The sequence below is a fragment of the Neopelma chrysocephalum genome, unplaced genomic scaffold (assembly GCF_003984885.1).
Source record: "Neopelma chrysocephalum unplaced genomic scaffold, ASM398488v2 Primary Assembly neopelma1_61b, whole genome shotgun sequence".
NCBI lineage: Eukaryota > Metazoa > Chordata > Aves > Passeriformes > Pipridae > Neopelma > Neopelma chrysocephalum.
In genome coordinates, this window is record NW_020897717.1 from 13,604,730 (window position 1) to 13,625,753 (window position 21,024).

A 21,024-nucleotide genomic window follows, 5' to 3' on the forward strand; every position below is an offset into this window, starting at 1 on the left:
GCCACCGCCGCGGCAGCGGGGAGGTGCCTTTTGCATTCCTGACCCGGTGTTTCCAGGGGGTGGTGGCTGGAGACGAACGTAACGCTGGGACTGCAAAATGACGTCATGGCCCCGGCGGCCTCCGAGGCCCAGGGCGGGAGCGCAGGTCCGGCCCCGGCTGCGCTTCCCGGATAAATACACTTGTCTGGAACTGAACTTTTGAGGGTTGTGACGGCCTCGCGTCCCCGTGGGTGGTCTCAAACCAGAGGATGGTTCCACCTCATTGCTCAGATGTAACTTGGGTGTTTGAGGGTTCCTTGGCCCCTCCCCTCTCTCAGTTTAAAGCCGCTCCCCCTTGTCCTGGCACTATATGACCTTGTAAAAACTCCCTCCTCATCTTTCTTGTGGGCCTCCTTTACGGACTGAAAGCCTGCTATAAGATCTCCCTGGAACCTTTTCTGCTCCTGTCTGAACGACCCCAATTCTTTCAGTCTGTGTATTCATAGGAGGTGCTCCAGCCCTCTGAGCATCTTGGTGACCCCCCTTTAAAAAGGAAAAAAAATATCTAATTTCATTGTCTGAAAGACAACTGCTCTTGAAATATACTTTTCACTGCGTCTCAAAGGAAAAAAAAAAAGAGGAAGGTGAGGTCATTGACATCTCTTCCATATTCTTTGATCAAAGATGAAAGTCCCAGAATTTGGAGGCACTCGGATTTATTAGACAGTCATGCACAGATAAATCTTACCAGCGAATGTCCATCAGAGACTCTCATAATCACTTATGTCAGAAAAGGACATCATAGGAGGATTTGCAAAGAAAGCTAATATTAGGAGGCTGGTGCACTTTAGGATTAATAAAACATATATAGAGACTGCTAGCACTGCCAGTAAGAGAAGCACACCTGGGAGCACTGGCATAATAAGTCAGTCAAATTCTCTTTTATTTGGTCACTATTCAAGACATTTGTTTCACCATCTTACAAGTGACTTGCTTATTCTGGTGCATCACTGAGCTTCAAAAGCTGTTTCTTCCTCCTCTTCTCCAGTTTTCCCTTAGCTAGTGCTGCGTTCTTCGGAAGAACCTTCTTGGGTCTGGCTAGGTGGGAGCTCTTCCTTTTAGGCAAAGGTGGCGCTGGTGTAGTTCTGGAGCTGTGTGCAACCTTTTCTCCCTGCCTTGGCTTGTGAGGTTTAGCCTCAGCTTTGATTCTCTTTCTCTCTTTACCAGATGGAGCTGGTTGCACAGTTGATGCTTTTATTTTGGTGGATGGGGGTTTATTTGCTTTCTTAGAAGAAACCGTTGGGAGGGCTGCAGGAAGGGTAGAAGATTTTTTTGGAGGCTTGGCTGTTGAAGGCTCATTAAGCAGCTCAAGGACAGTCTCTGAGGAAAGTAATTAGCATGGTTCAGCATCCCTGGTTTAAGGCAAAAGGCTAATTCAGAGATACAACTGATAGAAACCCTTAGCAGAGCTACAGTTAAGAAAAATAGCTAACATTCTGAAAGAAGAAATGCACACTATAAAGCTCTCTTCTTCCATCAAAAGACCCTTGGTTTTCTTGGAAATAAAATGTTTAATTTTAGAAATTATGAATGTATATTTAAGGAAAGTTACTTCCAGGCAAAGTATGATGAAACCTCGCACCCTTTTTTGGTAGACTTAAGAATACAAATTTTTTATATTACACTAATATCTGGAAATCGGAGACAAGATAACTTTGGCTTGCTAAACACCATTTCTACTCAAGATGGAACTCCTGCCCTAGTTGCATGAGACTTTAAGACAGACGATGGCCAGGAGGAAGGAAGATTGACTCCCCTAGAAGTACAGAGAGGGGATCATTTGATTCAAGGAGGTTGTCATAGAGTCAGGCATAGGCGCTCAGAACTTCCCAGACCTAATCCAATACCTGACTCAAAGCCATCAGTTCCCTTGTGATGCCCATGTACACTATTATTTGGCAACACTCAGGAAAAAAGAAAACAGAGACTGGGATTAAGAAAAAGCATGGCATCTCATAGATGGCAGAAGCACAGGTTAAATGTGATAGCCAAACTTCAAGACTGGTCCTGCTCAGTGCTTTAGTTTTTAAGACTGCTAAATATTCCAATCACATCCTGGAAAAATGACTATATGTTCTGCTTCTCAGTAAAATCAAAGCCTGACAACTTACTTGCACGTGGAACAAACGGTATCTGCTTACTCTTTGTTTTCACTGGAACAGGCTTGTATTTACACTTCCCAGGTGGAGCTCTCCTTGGAAAACAGAAACCCATATGCAGATGTCAGAGATTGTTAGGGAACTTTATTCATTTCGTAGGCACACATCAATCACCTGTTGTCATTTGCCTCTGGTGGAACAGGCATGAAAGCACTTTAGGCACCTGGAGTGAAACACAGGTGGAATTCAAGAGCCTACACAAGGCTGCAAGCCACAAAATCCCTGACCCAATAGCAGCTGGAAGGCCACAGCTTCTTCTACCACTCTTCTTGTCAAGTTTCTGTCATCAGACAGCCTGGACTGTCTTTATCCAGCATCCATAGCCAGTTTGTTTGTTTGTTTGTTTGTGTGTGGGATGCTGGCCTGCCTGTGTGAACTTGCTGCCCACCACTGAATTCAAGGGCATTCAGTTTCAGACGATCAGTCACTTTGGGCTGTCCTCACCAATACTGGCTTGTGCATCCCACCTTGGAGCAGGGGAGTCTCACTCATGCACACAGGGCTTGTCAGTGACAGTTCTCTGCCCTCCCTCACAGTGCAGCACAAGGATCTCTGCACACACAGCAGAATGTTCCCACACAGCCCCACAACATTAGTGTGACCTTCAAAGGGAGCTGCTTCGGACACAATGTGGTGCTGCAGTGAGGGGGTGAGAAAGGAAAGAAACAGGCAAGGAGTGAGGGAGGAACAACTGCAAAGAAAATGTGTCCGTGTTCTTCTCCTGCTGTTCCCCGACAATTTCCCACAGTACAAAAGCACACAAAAAACCCAAACCTATGTTTTCCTCAAGGTAAAGCTGTCACGTATTAAATGACAGGAAGGGGGTACAAAGAAGCACAACACACCTGTGTTTTCCCTTATCCACCAAGGGAACTGCTGTAGGACAAATAAGAACAGGTTCTTCCAATTTGGCATGCTCGACAGCACAGAGCAAAGCAAAGCATAACCTAAGGCATCACATTTTCTTATGATTAGCATTCTATTTCAGACAGTGATAAGAGCCAAGTGCTTCCTCCACACCATTTCAATTTTTAAAAAAAGGTTAGTAAAGCGGAGTTGTTGGCATTGCTTGCAGGGATTTGGGGGGGAGGGGGTGATCCCCCCCTCTTTCTCCTCTCTAATTTTTAAATCACTTCCTACCTCATTTTCCCTCTGCTTATGACTGAAGGAATTTGGTCCCAATCCAGGCACCACTCTGCTGTCTCCAAGAGTAGTGCTGGAAAGACAAGTTGAAATGGGGACAAATGGCACTGTTGTCACCAGTTTTCCTGGCAGGTTCCTAGGGAAGTTTGAGTTGCCATCAGGTGTATGGCAGTGGCCCTGGCAATGTTTTGAAAGCAGGTATTTGTGTGGCTTGCTGTCCTTGCCAGTGTGCTGGCTGACGTGGGCAGGAGGCAGGGAGTGCCTGGCTGGGCAGACTGGGACTGCTCCCATCAGGGGAGCCAGTTATCCCAGCAAGACAGTAGAGGAAAAATCCTATGAACAGCATTAAAATGCAAAGGAGAAAGGAAAAATCTCCACTTGATACATTTAGGAGGAGGCCAGAGTACAGTCCAGGAGCTGGAGGTGTTAGGACACTCTGCTCCAGGGCCAAGCATGCTCAGGCTTCAGGGGAGCACAACCCTGGACAAGCCTGCAACATGCTTAAACAAACAGACAAGGGCAAAGCTGACAGAGCAGCATCCGGGCTAAAGTAAACAAGATGAAGCAGAAAATACAAGAATAAATTCCAGAGAGCCAAGGAAATAAGTGCCTGGTCCTGCTCTAGAAGTGAGGGACATGAAGCTTCAAAAGCACAGGGTCTTCATGGCATAGAGACTGTAGAGCTTTTTTCTTTGGTGAAATAGAGCAGGCACAAGCTCTCAATGTTTATGCCAGCTCACAAATATAGATTTTTTTAGTTGAAAATATTGTATTTTGGTCAGCTACAGTTAATGCAGTTCAAAAACTTCCTGGCAGATGATGTGTTAAAGGCAGGAGTCTCCTCAAGCAGCTACAGCAAGTAAAAGACTCAAAAGTTCCTATTCTCATCACCTTGGTACAGAGCTTGAGTTTACCATCTAGCTTTGGATTTAACTTCACAAGAAAACATAACTTGATGTCTTCATTTTGTTAGTGTGCTGTCTGCAACAGCACAGACACATTTGTGCTGTATCTACTTTATAGGGTAATTTGAAACCCATTTAATGCTTTTTAGCAAGATCCAAAATCTTGGGAGAGGAAAAAATTATGTAAGTGTGCTTATTATTGTAAAAACAGACTTTAGCAAGGATAATGCTTAATGGGGAAAAATATTTTGCTTGGAAAAACTCAGGTTCAGACTCCAGTTATTATTTGAACACTGCATGAACCACCACGTTTCACTCATCTTCATGAAAAAAACTACGCTGTGGAGTACAATTCACTTATTTATATTAAAGTGTATGGTAGATATTTGATGTAATGACCCTGAAGGATATGGACTGTAGTTTTTAAAATATCACTGTGCTATATTTCAGATATGTAACCAAGGAGATATTCTTCTAACCCTTAACTCTCCCAGATCTTCTAAGGTATTTGCACTCTATTTCCTATTTCTGTGTGCACAGATATGACGAGTGAGGAAGAAATTCATTAAAACTGATTAAAGTTGCACCAGATGTACAGTGGGTGAACAAAAACCAAGGACTGAATGTAGATGTCAGTGAGATTATCTATCAGTAGTACTTAGCATTCTTTTACTGTGGTACCTGGAGAGCATATGGTGATTATAGAAGAACTTGGCCTGGAAAAACATCTTTAACTACAAACCTTGCAGGATCAATAAGCTTGTAGAGCGATCCATGTGGTGCATAGGCACTGGGATAAGAAGTAGACATAAAATACAGCTCACCTGTATGGAAGTGAAAAAAGAAAACTGGTCTTAGATTCAAGTGCCCAAGCTGAATCCCAGTTCTCTATTTTCCTCTCTTTCCTGGTTCTTCACTAATTCATGTGGTCAGAAAAGAAAACCCCTTCAGTTACCCCCTCAGTCATGCCTTATGTCCAAGAATCAGGCTTTGGCCTCACCCTGATCTGTGCAGGTGGGCTCCCACAGACACCATCGTCTCTTGGCCACAGCAGCGGTCCACACAGAACCAGCAGCTCTCAATCAGGCAGAATGCCTGAGCAGGACCTTCATTACCTCATGTCTGTGGCTCTCCAAAAGGTTAATTTCCTCTGTATAAATATGTATTTTTTAAAACATGTTTGTACCGAAGAAGCAGCCAGAAGCTACAAATAGAGGGGAAGACCACACAAGAAATGTTTAGCCATCTCATAGTCATACCAAAGAAAAAAAAGAAGAAATCCCAAAAGAGCTAAAGTGGCTAATCCATGGAAGACAGAAGCTTCTTATTTCTCTGTGGTAGTTGTGGAAGACATCACCATGTTGTTTTCTAAAAGCACCACCAGGAGAAGAGACATTTAATATCCACTCACTCCACATGTTGTTAGAACAGTTAAAAATTGTATACATTATACAACAAAGCCTGCATGTCCATGAAGCTTTGACAGAATATGCTAACCAGACCATCTAGGATCTTTTCATTGCAAGCAAATCTCTTTTCTGCTGAATGGTGAAGCATCAGAGCTCACTAAACCACACCTGTGTTCTCCAAAAACTCACAGCTGCATTTTGTATTACATAGCTGTGTCAGGAGACTGTAGAAAAGTGCACAAAATATCCACTGGTACTTCCACCTTGGTGAGAGATCTGGTCATTGTGACCTTTAATAATATATCTCATGTGCTGAGACCTTTACACTAAATTTTAAAATGAGTGGCTTTCCTGATAGCCTTGGTCTATAATCCATAGTGTAAAGTGCTGATGTTTTGAATAAGACTGAGAAACTTATACTAAGGAAGCAGGGAAAATTCAGATAAGCTCTAAGAACTCAAGCGAGGATGAGCTGTTACAATGAAAAGGTGAATTGCATTGATATAGCCTTTTGATTAATGAAACAGCACAAACAAACATCAACAAGAGGACAAGAAAAGGCTGCAACAAACAGGAGCTCAGACTCCTTAGAAAACCTGACATATTTCACGTGAGGATCTGTCTCCTGAGCTCTCCGTCAAGCCAATCTGCAATAGCCACACAGGGCAGGAGACCTCTATGAACCACAGACCAACCCTCCCTGCAGTGCTGAGGCAGCCACAAACCTGTTTGCAATGCCTACTCTGTAGTAACATGTGAGGAGCCACATAATTTTACACATTCTCCCTACAACAGAGATCTGACAGTACAGTTTCCAGTGAAGCACGATACTCACCTGCTTCATCCTCAGCAAATGAGATGATGAATTTGCTATAAGAGCTGATCATTCCAGGGAAAGCACAAGCTGTTGTGCTGCCGATACAGATATCCTGCTTCTTCCACTTATTTGTCTTCTCATCTTCCTGTAAAGCCATAAGTCGACTAGATGAAAAATAAAATCCTGTATTTTATGTTTCCATTATCAAAATTAGTTCCTGTCAAAATCATGCATTACTGAAAAAAAGTCAGTGAGGACCTTGACTGTTGGCTGATTTTTGGAAAAATAGGCCTGAACAAAAGCAAATGTATCCTAAGGATTCTAAATTGGAGTAAGTTTAGGTTCCAACAAAAAAAGTTGTTATAATAGTCAAACAGAGCACTTAATCTAGTACACAGACATTCAATGTTCTCATTTACTCCAGCTCAAAAGGGTTTGGGATACACTTATTTGCCCAGATGAGGGTGCCAAATGGGAGCTGCAGAGAAAACAATTAGTCTCACCCATTCATGAAATCACCAAAAATATAAAGGCCATTCAAGTTGGGCGATTCACATCCTCTGTAGACATAACCTCCAGTAACTGACTTCCCCACACCGCGGCCATATGCGAATATTGGGAGAATGTCATCTGTTAAACTCAGAGAAATAAAAAGTCAGAAAATTTACTTCCAGAGAGCATCAAAAAGCAACTGCTCAATGACCCTACATTACAATTAAAAGAAGGACCAATACAGTTGAACACAGTGAAATTTCAGTAGGAACTCAGTAATTTACTCTAGGACAGAACAGGCCCAGGGGCTTTAAGGAGCTCTTCGCATACTTCCTTATGAAGGCTTAGTCGTGATGAGCTTCCATAACACATAGAACCAAGATTCTTTGCATCAAGCAAGCAATGCAGAAAGGTATCAGCCTGCAGGAAGTGTTATCTTACAGGTTTGTGACTGCACCAATCATTTCAACAGGGATCATCTTTACCGATGTCAGTATTTTTAGAGAAGGGAGTAAGATCAAGCACTTGCAATTTAACTCAACATCTTTGTAGGTTCACTGACATTCTCAACACAGAACTTGAATAAGCGTGCTACCTCTGTTCTATGTCATGAGACTTTAATAAAATAAAGACTTTGGCGATGCTAAAATTTAATTCAGCCCTTTCTTGTGTTGCATTATTAGATCCCACAAAATTTTAGTCCTGTCCTCACTTTTTTCCCCGGGATCAAGTAGCTTGTCTTTAACGATGAGGATAAAGATCACAAATGCAATTCGTTAAAAACCATAGATTAACCAGCAAAATCCAACTCAGTTTTGTTTTCAATGGAGGACTGGGCCATTAGGAAAGCAACCAAACAAAAAACTTGAGAGCTATGTGGGTACTGGCACAGCAGAGGAGAAATGCACAATGCACTTGCATTGCACTTGTGCAGTAATGCACACTCTGCACTTGCCTGCTCATGCAAATGTTTCAGAAACACCTACACAAGCTTGAGACCAGGTGTCTTTAAGTCTCAGCTTAAGGAACATTATAATAATATCCAGTTCTTCTAGCATGCTTTGCAAAGACCTTTACAAAGACCACCAATTTCTACTCTTTTTTTGAGGCAGGAATTGAGTTTGTCCATCAAACCTACAGTCAGACCCAGAGAACAGCTTTTGGGCGTTCTACTGCAATACCCTGCTTGCTAGGACACACTGCCTCTGCCACAGGAGTTGTTTCAGGGTCTCAGGATCAGCCTAGTCCGCTCTCCTTAGCCACAGTCATGGCTCAGAGCCTCTGAAGAGAATCTCTTTTCTACGTAAACCAAATCCATTGCTTTCCTGACTTCACTGGAAAAACGCTGCCTACAAAATGCACAGGCTTTGAACTTGAACACCTTGTCAGGTGCAGTGTGTGGCAGAGAATTCCCTGAATAAGCAGAGCATAATTTCATACCAACACTGCAGGGCTGGGGAGAAGGGATTTCTGCTCTTAAGTAAACAATCTCTATTTAACACACAACATGGGATTATTAGCTTCACTGGAAAAACAGTGCTATAGCCCACTAAATATACACATATGATAAAGTAGTCTTCTATGAGAAAACTTCTTCCTTACCCAAAGAGGAATTGTGGCAAAGCTTTGTATCATAGCATTCAAATCCCTCCTTTGCTCTCCAGCCGTAGTTCCCTCCTTTAACAATGAGGTCGATTTCTTCAAACCGGTTCTGCCCGACATCCCCACAGAATATCCTCCCTCTTCCCTTTTTTGTGACAGGGTCTCCTCTGTCAACTGTACAGCGCCACATGTTCCTGACCCCATAAGCATAAACCTCAGGGCGGGCCTTGGGATCAGACACAAATGGGTTATCAGGAGGGATGCGGTAAGGCTTTCCATCAGGACTTTTTCCATCCACATCAATCCTCAAAACTTTCCCCAACAAAGTACTCCTAAGGAGAACAGCAGAAAAAGAAACCCCAGCATGAGAGCCAACTGAAAACACAAAAATTATCTTTCTCTTCCCCCTTTTCAAAGGAATGTTATCTGTCCAAAATAAATTAACCAACAGCAGGTATGTCTTGCAACCTTCTCAAATCAGAAGACTCTCTTCCCTAAACAACTTGGCTTTTAAATGCAAGATGAATTTTTTTAAGTGCTGCATTGGATAGACTTGCAGGTGCATAAGCACTTTCAGGAAGCACTCTTACTTTATTCTTCCACACTGACTCACTTCTAAACCTTGTATCTTAGTGAACAAGCTCAAAGCTTTCACCTCCCTTCCTACTTACTTGTTCTGAGCGTTTCCAAATTTTCCAAAAGGGTCTCCAGCTTTCCCTCCATCCCCTGTGAATAGATACATATAGCCATCCACACCAAAGAGCAGCTGCCCGCCGTTATGATTTGCAGCTGGTTCCTCAAGCTCCAAAAGATTCCTGGAAAAACAAAGAAAAGACAAATAAGTCCAGATGTAGGTAGTGGGAAGGACTGAACATTTGGGAAGCTGCAGAAATATCACATCACCACTCCTACAGAAGAAAGCAGGATGTCCCAGATGTACAGATGTGCCAGCTTTGTCAAACACATTGCTGGGTGGCATCTGCTTTCCTGTGAGCCTGCAGCATCAGGCCACCTTCCTGCCATACAGCAGAGCTCCTTTCAGTGTGGCACCCCTCAAGGAAACACTTTTACCATGAACCAAGCAGCATTCCTGCTTTGGCCTGCACTGCATTAGCACCTCCTATGCTATGGAGCTCACCCACCACCATGGACACAGGAGTACCACAGCTCTTCTGAAAACACAACTGCAAATACAGAATGCATTCCTCTGCAGGGAATAATTGTTGCCCTTTCAACTATGGTTGTGGCAGGTGGGTTCTGCTTTCTTATATGAGAAGCAATTGGTGAATTTGAGGGATTCAGACCCATCATAGGGTGATTGTGAAATTCTAGAGAAAAGAAGACCACTTTTAAAAAATTCTCCTCCATAATTGAGAATTAGCTTTTTTCTTAGCAGGGAACAGGGTAGGTGCACACATGGCACATAAAAAGAGTGTATAGTACTGTAGCAAAGCATCCCCCTTCTCCTACAGTACAAAACACTTAGAGCAGATGTGAATTCCATAATAGGCTTAAGGCTGTTATTTCTCTTTAGAAGACAAGAGTACAAGATGGAGAGAGAAGAAGACCTGGAAGTCTAGATCCTGGGTCCTCTTTTCAATTCAATTTTGATTTACTGTGTGACCTTGAGCCAACTTGTCTCTGGTAGATTCATAGTAGGCCAGTCACACACCTGAACCAGGGTGACTGGGAATGGGCAGGTTCTGTAAGTGGAAAGAATCATAGAATGGTTTGGTTGGAAGGGACCTTGAAGATCATCAAGTTCCAACCCCTTTGCTGTGGGCAGGGACACTTTGGACCAGACCAGGTTGCTCAGTCGGCCTTGAACACTTCTGGGGATGGGACATTCACAACTTCTCTGGGAAACCTGTGCCAGTGCCTCACCACCCTCACAGTAAAGAATTTCTTCCTAATATCTAATCTAAACCTACCCTCAGTAGGTAGAATTTGAAGCCATTCCCCCCTGGTCCTGTCACTACATGCTCTTGTAAACAGTCTCTCTCCATCTTTCTTGTAGGCTCCCTTAGGTACTGGAAGGCTGCAATTAGGTTACCCGAGAGCCTTCTCTTCTCCAAGATGAACAATCCCCATTCTCTCACCTTTCCTCATAGGAGAGGTGCTCCACCCCTCTAGTCATCTTGGTAGCCCTCCTCTGGTCTCACTCCAACAGGTCCCTATCCTTCCTGCACTGGGGATCCCAGACCTGGATGCAGCACTCCAGGTGGGGTCTCATGAGAGTGGAATAGAAGGGCAGAACCACCTCCCTCGACCTGCTGGCCACACTGCTTTGATGCAGCCCAGAACACAGCTGGCTTTCTGGGCTTCAAGTGCACATTGCTGGGTCATGTCCAGCCTCTCATCCACCAGCATCCCCAAGTCCTTCTCAGCAGGGCTGTTCTCAATCCATTCATCCCTAGTCTGCATTGATACCTGGGTCTACCTGTCTCTCTGACAGAGACAGAGAAAAATGATTTCTCATTGTGGCCTACAGTAGCATTCATCTTCAACTTTACCTTTCAGAGCGCGGATCAGCTTTGTTGGCATCAGACGCCAAAACCTTCAATTCACTGATCCTGATCTTTTCCACTCGGTTCTTATCCATGTATGAGTAATAGATATAAAACTTCCCATTGTACTTGTACTTGGGGTGAAAAGCCATTCCCAGAAAACCCCTCTCATCCCCTAGCCATGGTGTAGCCAGCACTATACTTTTAATATCCAGAAAGGGCTCCTCCAACCGGCTGCCATCGGGCAGGTAGACCCAGACGACGCCCACCTGCTCGGCCACGAACAGGCGGTGGGAGCGGTCATTGGGATGCACCATGAGCACCGGGTTCCGCAGGCCGTTGGCAACCTCCCTCAGGCAGAGCTGGATACAGCCTCCCTGGTCCTCCACCACGGAGCCCAGGTTGTAGTTGAGGGCCGTGTTCCTCAGCACATTGGGGAAGCAGTAGTCCTCGTCGTGCAGTTGGAGGAGGTGGCAAAAGCGCGTTCTGTTTGTCTCGCAGCATTCTTGGATGTGCTTGTCACGCGTCAGCAGGTGGATGGCAGAGCGGCAGTTGAAATGAAACTCGGAGCAGTAGTCAAAGCAGAGCCCTGGGAGGCTTCTTAGAGGTGTCCGAGGGTTTTCTGCATCATAGAGGTGTGCAGCATATGGAGAACATTCCTAGAAAATAAAAGAAACTAAGTATGTGACTGTGTACACACATCTGGGAGCAGCCAAGATGTCTTCATGAAAGCAAACTGGTTAATAAAATGAAAAATTAGTAATGCAGAGAACATAAAGAGTCATCCTTGATGTGGAGTAGTAGAAAGTCACTCAGGATATGGCCAAAATGGATTTAGAGATCAGAAGTAGTTTCCTTCATCAAAGTGCAAAATTCTTCCCAACAGAAGTACAACTGTGGAGGATGGGGATTCTCCACTCACTAAGATGGGACTCAACAGTCTTGCAGAGAGGTAATCAGAGCAGGACAAGAGCTTAACAGAGGTCTGTAAACATCACAAGTGACATGGAGAAGTCACTTGTGATATTTACACTTACCCCCAGAAGAAAAATGAGGGAGCATCAGATAACGGTAATAGGAGCCAGGTTTACAAAAGAAGGGGAAACTCTGCCAGATGTACATTGATGTACATCTGTTAAAGATGTATATCAATTAAATACACAGGCTAAATTAATCCTTGGTCTGATGCTGTACAACTCCAGTCGTGTTCCTGCATGCACAGTATTACCAAAGCAGATGTAGTTGAGATTTAAAACTGATTCAGGTAAGTAAATATCATCCTATGCAATTCATGTAGATATCATTGACTCTATATGTGATCATCAGGAAAAAACCACTGCAAGCAACATTCTCAAGTTTTATGTATTTAAATTATGTTCCTTGAAAGATTAAGTTTTAGCTGTGCAAAATATAGGTTAAATTCTGAAAATCAGGCATTGCGTTTGAATTTGTACCTAAATTTTAACTCCTTATCTCGTAGGAATTCTGGGCCAGAACTTCCATAAAACATTTCCATTAAAATTCCACCTCTATCTTAATCAGCACAAAGTTGCAGAAGTTAAAACAGAAGAGACTAAACTCTGCAGAAATATTATTTTATTGGTTTCAATGCCAACAGTTCAAAACAATCTATCCGGGTCTTTTTTGGGCACATATGTAGGAAGGTAAGAACGTAGGAAGTCGACGAATGAAGAACTACTGCATTAGCAATTTTTCTGCCTCATTAAACAAGTTCGCTTCATTAAACAAAATTCATTTAAAAAATCTGGGCAGCTATACAAGCACTACCTTTTTTTTTTTTTTTGTGCAAGACACAGCCTTTCCAGGATATTTAATGTGAAGACTACAGTCCTTGATTGCAAACTTCACACAGCAAGCTGTTTCCTGTGCTCACAGAAGTACCTGAGGGCTTTTGGCCGTAATAAAAACAGATATGATTTGTAAGTAGTTAAGTTCAGTTCTTGGATGGTGTAGTAAGTTTCTCACTTTTCATTGCTGCCATTTGGTTACTAAGCTGCATAGAATGAACTTGTTTCTGTTGCTCCTGCATCACATCTGTAAGGAACCTCTCCCACTTCCCAAATCGGAAGTCTCCAGCCTTGCAAAGGGAGGCCAAATCTCCCAGGCCTGCCCTTGCAGCCTGACCCCAGCCCCAGTTGGCAGAACCACACCATTTTCCCCATTTTTAATTTCCTTCCATAACAAGGAAGGGCACCACCAGACCCTGAGCACCATACGCAAAAGTCAAAGCTTCAGGTAAATGTCCTTGTCTTTCTGTTCTCACCTTCTTGAAGGAGAGCAGCTTTGGTGCAAGCATTTAACAACACTTGGCTGGCATTTCCTGCCCTGATGCTTATGGAGTCCATTAGCCATTGCTCACCCTCTCTGCTTTCACCACTACACACTCATGTATGCACCCCCAAATGGGCTGAGGTTTTAGTTATATTTATATCAGCACCATATTTGCACAAAATATGGTGCTGATTTCAAGTGACTAGGAGGCAAGGAGAGGTGACAGCCTGATAAGGTGTCTCCAAGGAAAGGTGTGGGAGAGTAGACAGAACCTAACCTGCATTTCATCCTGGGAATCTCCCTCATTCCCACTAGCATGTGGCTGCAGCTGTCTCACCGTTCCGTTGTGCACAAATCATTGGAAAAGCTCCTCTCAGCTCTTTTCTGAAGTGATTACTTTATTAACACCCTTGAAAACATTTTTAATTTCTCTCAAATAAGTGGGAGCAGAGTCCAGCTCCCAGATCAGCAACCTGAGAACATTTTAAAAACAGCTGCTTCTAAAACAAGGCATGTTCTCACCACCTCTGAGCTTCCTCAACTCTGTTCTGCCAACAGGCCGCAGCATAAAGGTCTTCTACAGTTCATGCTCCTGAATAAGTGTAGCTCCTGAGCAGCTGCCATGCTTTCCCAGACATTGGGCTTCCCCCACAGTGTTTGCCTGACAAGACAATGCCTGCAGCACATAGACCCAGCAAGACACAGGAGGCTGTTCCTCAGGGTCTGTGTAAACTCCCAGGATTAGGTGGCCTTGCAGTCACCGTTGGTTGTCTGCTTTCATTTCACTCAAGCATGCAGGAAAACTAATCTCACTACTTTATAAAACCAAAGAAACTCCTAGGATCATGTTGATGCTTCACTGCTGTTTTGTAATAGTTTCTCTAAAGAGTATGCATTCAGAAATCAAGTCAAGCCTCTGATTAAAACTGGCTTAGAAAGTATGTTGCTTTCCCTGCATCAGCTCCCATCACATGCTAATATCACAGCTTTCAATCATCTTGAACAAGGCTTAATTGACCTTTTTTGTTTTTTTAAGCTTCTCCTGTAGCAGTTTTCTGAACAGAGAAGCATCCTCCCAGTCATCAGCTAAACAGCTGTTCTAGCACACATAGCAAGGTTTGCATCCAGGGAAATTTTCTAGCCACGCAACTTGTACAACACCTCTTTAAGAACATTACAGGCAGTTTTCAGAGTTTCATATTCAGTTTTTAAGCTAAATCCTAGAACACCTCAGCTGGGTGTCAGACTCTAAAACTCTAAGTTCTTAAAACAAGTGTAGCTAACTAACATAGCCCCAGATCTTGCCAGACACAAACTGAAACAGCTCTGCCAGCAGAGCCAGATTGCTTTAGATGCCTCTTCTAGCCCGTTAGTTTTTAAGAGAAATTAATCTGGTTTAGAGTGACAGCAGGAAATCCATGATCCAGAACACATCCCTGTATAATCATCTGTCTGTTAAGAAACACACAGCCCCACTGCCAAGGTAAGATGTGCTCCATGGCATCCTTCTTGGGCTCCGTGGGACCAACGAGACTGCTGCTGTTGCCAAAACCAGCTTCCTCTGTGCAATGCTCAACACTCCCCTCATTGCCACACCAGGAAGGTTGTCTGGTTTTTACTGTCTGCTGGGTTTGGCACTGAAGGAACATCTAACTGAATGAGCTGCTTTGTTGCAACACACAGCTACTGCTCTGATCTTCCCCAAAAATGTGAAATAATGCTACCTTTGCTAAATTAGAGCAGCTACTATTCAGGTTTTTCAGTAAGCACCTACACTACTTTCCTGCAATGTTTCGTTCAAAAGGCAAAAGCTAACAAGATTATTTTGTCTACCACTGCTTCTGAGACTAATCTTTGTGTCCTAAGTTCCATATGGAGAATATCAATAAAAGCACTCCTTACCAACAGCAGCCGTTTATCTGAAGTCCTGCCATACACTGCAGAAATAAGCACTTGGCACAATTACATGCTGATCACATAAATGCATCTGTATTTTCATATTTAATGTGGCAATAAGTACACGTGAACATTTCACAGGTAGTGACTACAAATTGTCAGGATACTGTGGAGGTGGTAGAATGGAGATGTTATCATTTCACATCCCTTCCACATGAGATCAGCAACAATTTCCAGCGAAGTGACTTCCTAAAGCAAAACCATTTGGTAGATCTTCATTCTTTCACTAATTCAATGTATTTGATATATTCAATATATTCACTAATACAATAATATTTGCTAGAGAATATTAAATATATTCACTAATTCAATAATATTTGCTAGAGAACCCAACATCATTTCCATGGTTGTCACCAACTTGACCAGGAAGAGCAACACATAACACAATCACAAGCTCAAAGATTTAACAGCAATCTTAATCTAAAATATAGAAAAAATAGTAATAGCTTATAACTTTGAAAATCTATAAGTAAATAAGAGTGTGGGTTTTAGGGTTTTTGTTTGTTTTGGTTTGGTTGGTTGTTTGTTTACAAAATACACTTAGAACGAAATTACATTACGCCTTGCAGAATGAGCAATCAAAGAAGCAATGGTAAATTTTTATAGTGTTCTTTTTCTACCTGAAACATAGAGAAATCTTCATAACATCAACATCGGTGGTTCTGCTAGGACCTGCAACACATCTTTTTTCTGGTTTACCAACTTTAAAGTCACAACCACCCTGATGCTACTTTTTTCCAGCCGTGGTGCTGAAAGGATGTGTCCTTTACACCAAGCAGATGCCACAATCTTGCCAGCATCAAAAAATAGTGGAAACATTTTGGTACACAGATAATACTTTAGAGCTAAGGAAATATTAACTACAAGAGTTTTATACATTCTTAGAAAGATTAAGTGTGTCTTTTGGCTGCTTTGAATTTTGGCATGCAATGAGTCCAGCTTTGTGTGACTACCAGTTGTGAAAAAGGCAGGTGGGTTCTGCCCTCTAATTACGGGGATGCAGAGGAGCTCAGCCAGAACAGTGCCTGTGGTCTTTCCTCTCTGCACAGTGCCCGTTTCCATGAGCCAGGTGGGCAATGTGGAGACAGCACTGATGAAAATGCTGTGACTGCAGCCTCAGGACCTTGCAGCAGCTGTTTGAAACCACTGCCTACTAAATTTTGTTCTACTTTAACAACCACACCATTTGGAGCATCCTCAGCAGGAACACAATCAAAACACATCCTTCATGCAGTGCAGAGATCCAAACACTTCACCCATAATTCCCACACCATTTGATCGTGTAGAATTTGTAATCCAGCACCTGGTAGCTGCAAGCAGAAGATAAATATTGATCTGTAATTCTCTCCTTCATTACGAAAAAATCAACTGAGCAGCAGGATTCCCATCATCATCTGCACTGGGCAATGCTTTCATAAACCATTATTGCTAGCAAATGTCACCATATATTGCCAGATTCCAGAGTGATGCACCTTACACAAAGCATTTTGCAAAATGCACGCTGAGGATTAGGTGCCAGTTCCCTGTCAGGCCACCTTTTCCCTTCTCCTACACCTCCCTTCACAGCAACATGAGCAGCCATAAGGAGTTATCAGAACCTCAACTGACCCCCAAACCAGCCCAAAGCATAGGATACATATATTATTTTCTGCCCTACCTGACACAGGATATCTTTGATGTATGTTCCACACAGCTTATGCCCCCGGGGATCAATGTAATCCATGATATCCCAGTATTTTGCTGCAATGCTGTTGTCTCTCTCCTGGTCACAGCAGCCAAATTTTTCATAGGCAGAGCAAAACTCCAAGTGAAAAGGGGGCTGGAAAGGTGGCCCATAATCTAGACACTGAGGATGTCCCAGCACACAGCCTATCAGGCTCAACAAGAGGAGGCAAAGACAGACATGTGGGCAAGAAAAGGAAACTCCAGAGCTGCTGCTGCTCCTTTCAGCCTGTGGCCAAATATCCGCTTCCTTTGGTGTAGGTGTCCTGAGGTCAGATGTATAGAAATTCTGGACTTCTTCATAGTATGGTTCATTCATGTTCTCCACTTTATTAACTGCCAGCCACGGAGCAGGCACTGAGGTTTGCTTACATTCTCTCTCCCTTTTTCCCCTCTGAAGTTTACTACTTGGCAGGAGAGAAACCCTCAGGGCTGCCTCTTTGGTATTTCACACGTCACATAGCTGAACCCTCCCCTCTGGGCATTTCTGGGCACTCACAAATCTAATCCCTACATTTTATTTTAAATTGGCTAAGAAATCCTTCACCCAGAAATATGGATAATAAAAATACAAGATACGATACGTATACACAGGACTTGATAATCTCTCCCCCTTTACAAGACACAAGTGAACAATTTTCAATTGCTAACTACTATTTTGTTCAGCTTTTAAAATGCACCAAACTTGGGTCTGGTTTCATAAGGACTGAACAGGGGTCATAAAATACAACCAAATTAAGGCAGCAGCAGTTAACCATAGGAACGAGCAATTTCAGGACCAAAAGTTTTACAGGGATATTGATGTTACCCACAAATCCAGGTATATATTCAGGGTTAAAATGAAAAGAAATTCAGAAAGTGAAGGAGAAAAAATTTATTTAAAGCAGCAGCACAACCTGAAGTCAACTGTGATATTCCCTGTGCTTAAGCTAATGAATTTTTAAGGGTTTGATCCCAGTTGATATTAAACTGATTTAAAGCTGCACGAGACTTTTGCCCACTTTCCCCTCTGGTGAAGAATGCACGAGCAAGCCCTTCCCATCAGCTGTGCATGCAGGTGCACCCTGTTTGTACACACTGTACTCAGCCTGTGTTTGAGTATGATACTTCCCTAACTTTGCTCATCCATAAGCAGAACAAGGTAACTTTGATCACAACCAAGAGGAAAGGGAAGCTGCAGGGAGAATCTCACATAGAGGGACACCTCTACTCATTCAAAACTTCCCTGTCTCCCCACACATCACCATTCACTCCCAGGATCTAGCTCATGGAGAAGTCAATGCTCCCAGTCCTGGCTTCTCAATACAATCACCAGTGTAATGTGACACCTGAGAATACTCTGTGACTGTGGGCCTCCTCCAAGTCTTTACTGGGAGACAGTTATTTTAAATTTCTGGGGGTTTAACCTTCACCTATTTTGCTGTGGTACCTTGACTGTCCAGCAGCCTCACAATAATCCTGTCTGTTCTTAGACTTCAATGAACTGGAAATGCGCCAGTCACAAGATTTCAGCACTGTCAGGAGATAAAGCTTTTTAAATCCAACTATTTATATCTGCTGAAGTATCAGCTTATCTCGGTTATTGCTCTCGTACCTTGCAGACAATCACTGAAATTAAGGCATTGCTTTGGTGTCCAGAATGAGACAGCTGCTCAGAATACAGAGAACCTGCTGGGGAAAAAAGAAAGGCAGTAAGAATACACACAATCAACATGCTTTAAAAAGCAGCTGACATTTCATTACCTTGCTTGTCTTAAACTTTAGTAAAGACGTTCTCATAACAGGAAAATGCAAGCAGGAGCATCAAAACAATGGATGGAACAGGGAAGGCAGAAGAGGTAGAGCTGATGTGTAATTTTGTGTTATCATTATGTTAGGTTTTAATATGAAAAATACCAGAGCAAGAGGTGGAATAACAGAGGGACAACAGACACTGGGTCTGTCCAGAAAATGTGGATTCCCTGAAAAAGTTCCTTGACTCAGCACAAAGGAGAAGAGCAAAGAAAAGATGTGATATTGCTTTCATGGAAAGAAAAAGAAAACCTCACAGAAGCTTTGCACACAGGATGGGGAGGGCAATTGATAGGAAAACCAAACTTGGAGCACAGAATTCAGAGCCAAAGCAGATCATTCCAATCCCCTGGGATTTACCACCTTCAAAGTACAACACATAGGCTTGGAAACACAGTATGCACTGAATACCTTGCCCAGAAATTTCACTGAGGACTTGTGATCTGTAGATTTGTCTCACATGGAAGTACTATGGTGTCAAGAAACAGCAAGTTTTTTGCAGGACAAGAGCAATGCTCGAGATAATTACACAAAATCTGTGACTGTGCTGCTCTTCTACTTGCTGATTGCAGGATGGTAGTTCTACCACTGGGAGAGGACATGATCCCCAGCAGCAGTCCTGCTTCCGGAGATCACAGGAGAAAGCTGGAAGCTCAGTGGACTAACAGATTTTTCAAAGGCATCAAGCTTCTCTTTGTCCTCTCGCTGTCCTTACCTCCACCCCAATATCTGATGCTTTGTTTCATATTTCTTCCTCAATAAAAGCTCCTCCACATGCCCCCAAAGGAGCACAGACAGTGGAAGGGGGAAGCCCAAATAACACCCTGTTGCGATGCTCCCAGGACCATCACAGGAGAGTCACCAGCCCATCAAAGGCCTGTCTTTCCAAGTCCAGAGGAGCAGAGGAGCACAATGGTAGGCAGGAAGCCAAATTAGGGACTCAAGGGAAGGGACACTCTGCCTGGTTGCCTCCCGGGGCTCTCCCAGGACAGCTTTAGTCCCACTGCCCAGGCATGAAACCCATCAAGATGAGTCACTGGGAGCAACAATCCGGACCACCTCTCTCAGCTAATGGGGGAGTTGCTTCCCAGGGGTGCAGGGCACCTTATGAGATGTTGGGGAAGAACATTTTGAAACTTCACAATCTAAATTAAAATAGTCAAAACCCAGCTGAAGATCTCCAACAAAATCCCTGACTATTACAAAGCGAGGCAACAGCATTGCTTGGGAGTCAGAACTAAACAAGCACACAGGTTGGGAATGATGAGTAATTGCCTTTTTTTAATAGAACATACAGTTACAGCAAGTAGCTCTCAACACTAGACACGCTGTCTTAAGGCACATCTCACACAACCCGTATTAATCCAGGCCAAAATTCCAGATAAACACTGAGTTTTTAAAAGCACAGGTGTACTTACCCATAAATTACTCTGCTACAAAAGACATCTTTGTTTCATTCCCAGAGGTGGGTTCCAGCAGTTCATCCTCCAGAATTCTACAGATCTCTCATTAAAACAGAAGTAGTACTTGGAAAGCATTTTGTTGTTGTTTTCAAGCAAGCTGGAATGCTAGTTTGTAACAACACATGAAGGTGTGCTTTCCAAGCACAGCAACACTGCACATTTCAACTCATAGGCAAGACTGCAAAAAAAAATTCTAGAAAGTCTCTTCCACCAAGTAGAGTTTTCAGTATTTCTGTGCCTCTGCTCTTTCAAAGCAATGTGGCCATGCAGCTACAGCAACCTTTAACTCCCTCCTACCACCAACGTGAAAACAATCCCTGAACTGGACAGCCAATAAGTATGACATATGGAAAAACTGCATCATCTGTTTGAACAAGCCGCAGTAGATCTTCACAATCAATAATTCTTCTCAATATACAGTGCTATAAAAAGTGACTGATGCCTCTCCATTTTCCCTGTTTCAGGAAATGATCAGTTATAAGCTGAAGCCACGTAACTTCTACAGGTTGAAAACACGTTTTGACAGTGTGTTAAGTACTGTTCTTGGGTTAAGACATGTCACCTGTTATGAATGCCACTGCTAGTCCTGAATGGAGTTTGAACTACTTTCCACCATCTATGCATCTAGACATGAGGAGGCTCAATCTTGCAATACTAGTGAAATAGAGATTCCAAACCATAGAGACTAAGTAATTTTCAAGCTGTATTTGAAATCAATGCTGTTTGC

General features: G+C 43.1%; 1 protein-coding gene across 2 annotated transcripts; it reads right to left on the reverse strand.

The window, feature by feature from the left end:
• Nucleotides 1–863: 863 nt before the first annotated feature.
• Nucleotides 864–20,931, reverse strand: HHIPL2 (HHIP like 2). Of its 2 annotated transcripts, XM_027681908.1 has the most exons (10): nucleotides 20,253–20,931; nucleotides 16,979–17,190; nucleotides 11,080–11,732; nucleotides 9,238–9,381; nucleotides 8,567–8,898; nucleotides 6,976–7,102; nucleotides 6,491–6,636; nucleotides 4,989–5,070; nucleotides 2,151–2,233; nucleotides 864–1,359 (listed from the first exon to the last, which is right to left on the reverse strand). In XM_027681908.1, the coding sequence occupies exons 1-10, from the start codon at nucleotides 20,254–20,256 to the stop codon at nucleotides 974–976; spliced, it is 2,169 nt and encodes a 722-aa protein (XP_027537709.1). In that variant the 5' UTR covers nucleotides 20,257–20,931; the 3' UTR covers nucleotides 864–973. The 2 variants fall into 2 exon arrangements, with proteins under 2 accessions (XP_027537709.1, XP_027537708.1); XM_027681907.1 differs by lacking the exon at nucleotides 20,253–20,931 and having other exon boundaries at nucleotides 16,979–17,362.
• Between the last annotated feature and the right edge of the window lie 93 nt (nucleotides 20,932–21,024).

Excerpts from the sequence above, each read along its gene's own strand:
- HHIPL2 (XM_027681907.1), bottom strand. The coding sequence starts at position 17,362 with ATGAATGAACCATACTATGAAGAAGTCCAGAATTTCTATACATCTGAC. Across the intron at positions 9,382-11,079 it reads GCTGATCCGCGCTCTGAAAG|GAATCTTTTGGAGCTTGAGG; the intron begins GTAAAGTTGAAG and ends TTGTTTTTCCAG. Across the intron at positions 1,360-2,150 it reads ACCGTTTGTTCCACGTGCAA|AGACTGTCCTTGAGCTGCTT; the intron begins GTAAGTTGTCAG and ends TACTTTCCTCAG.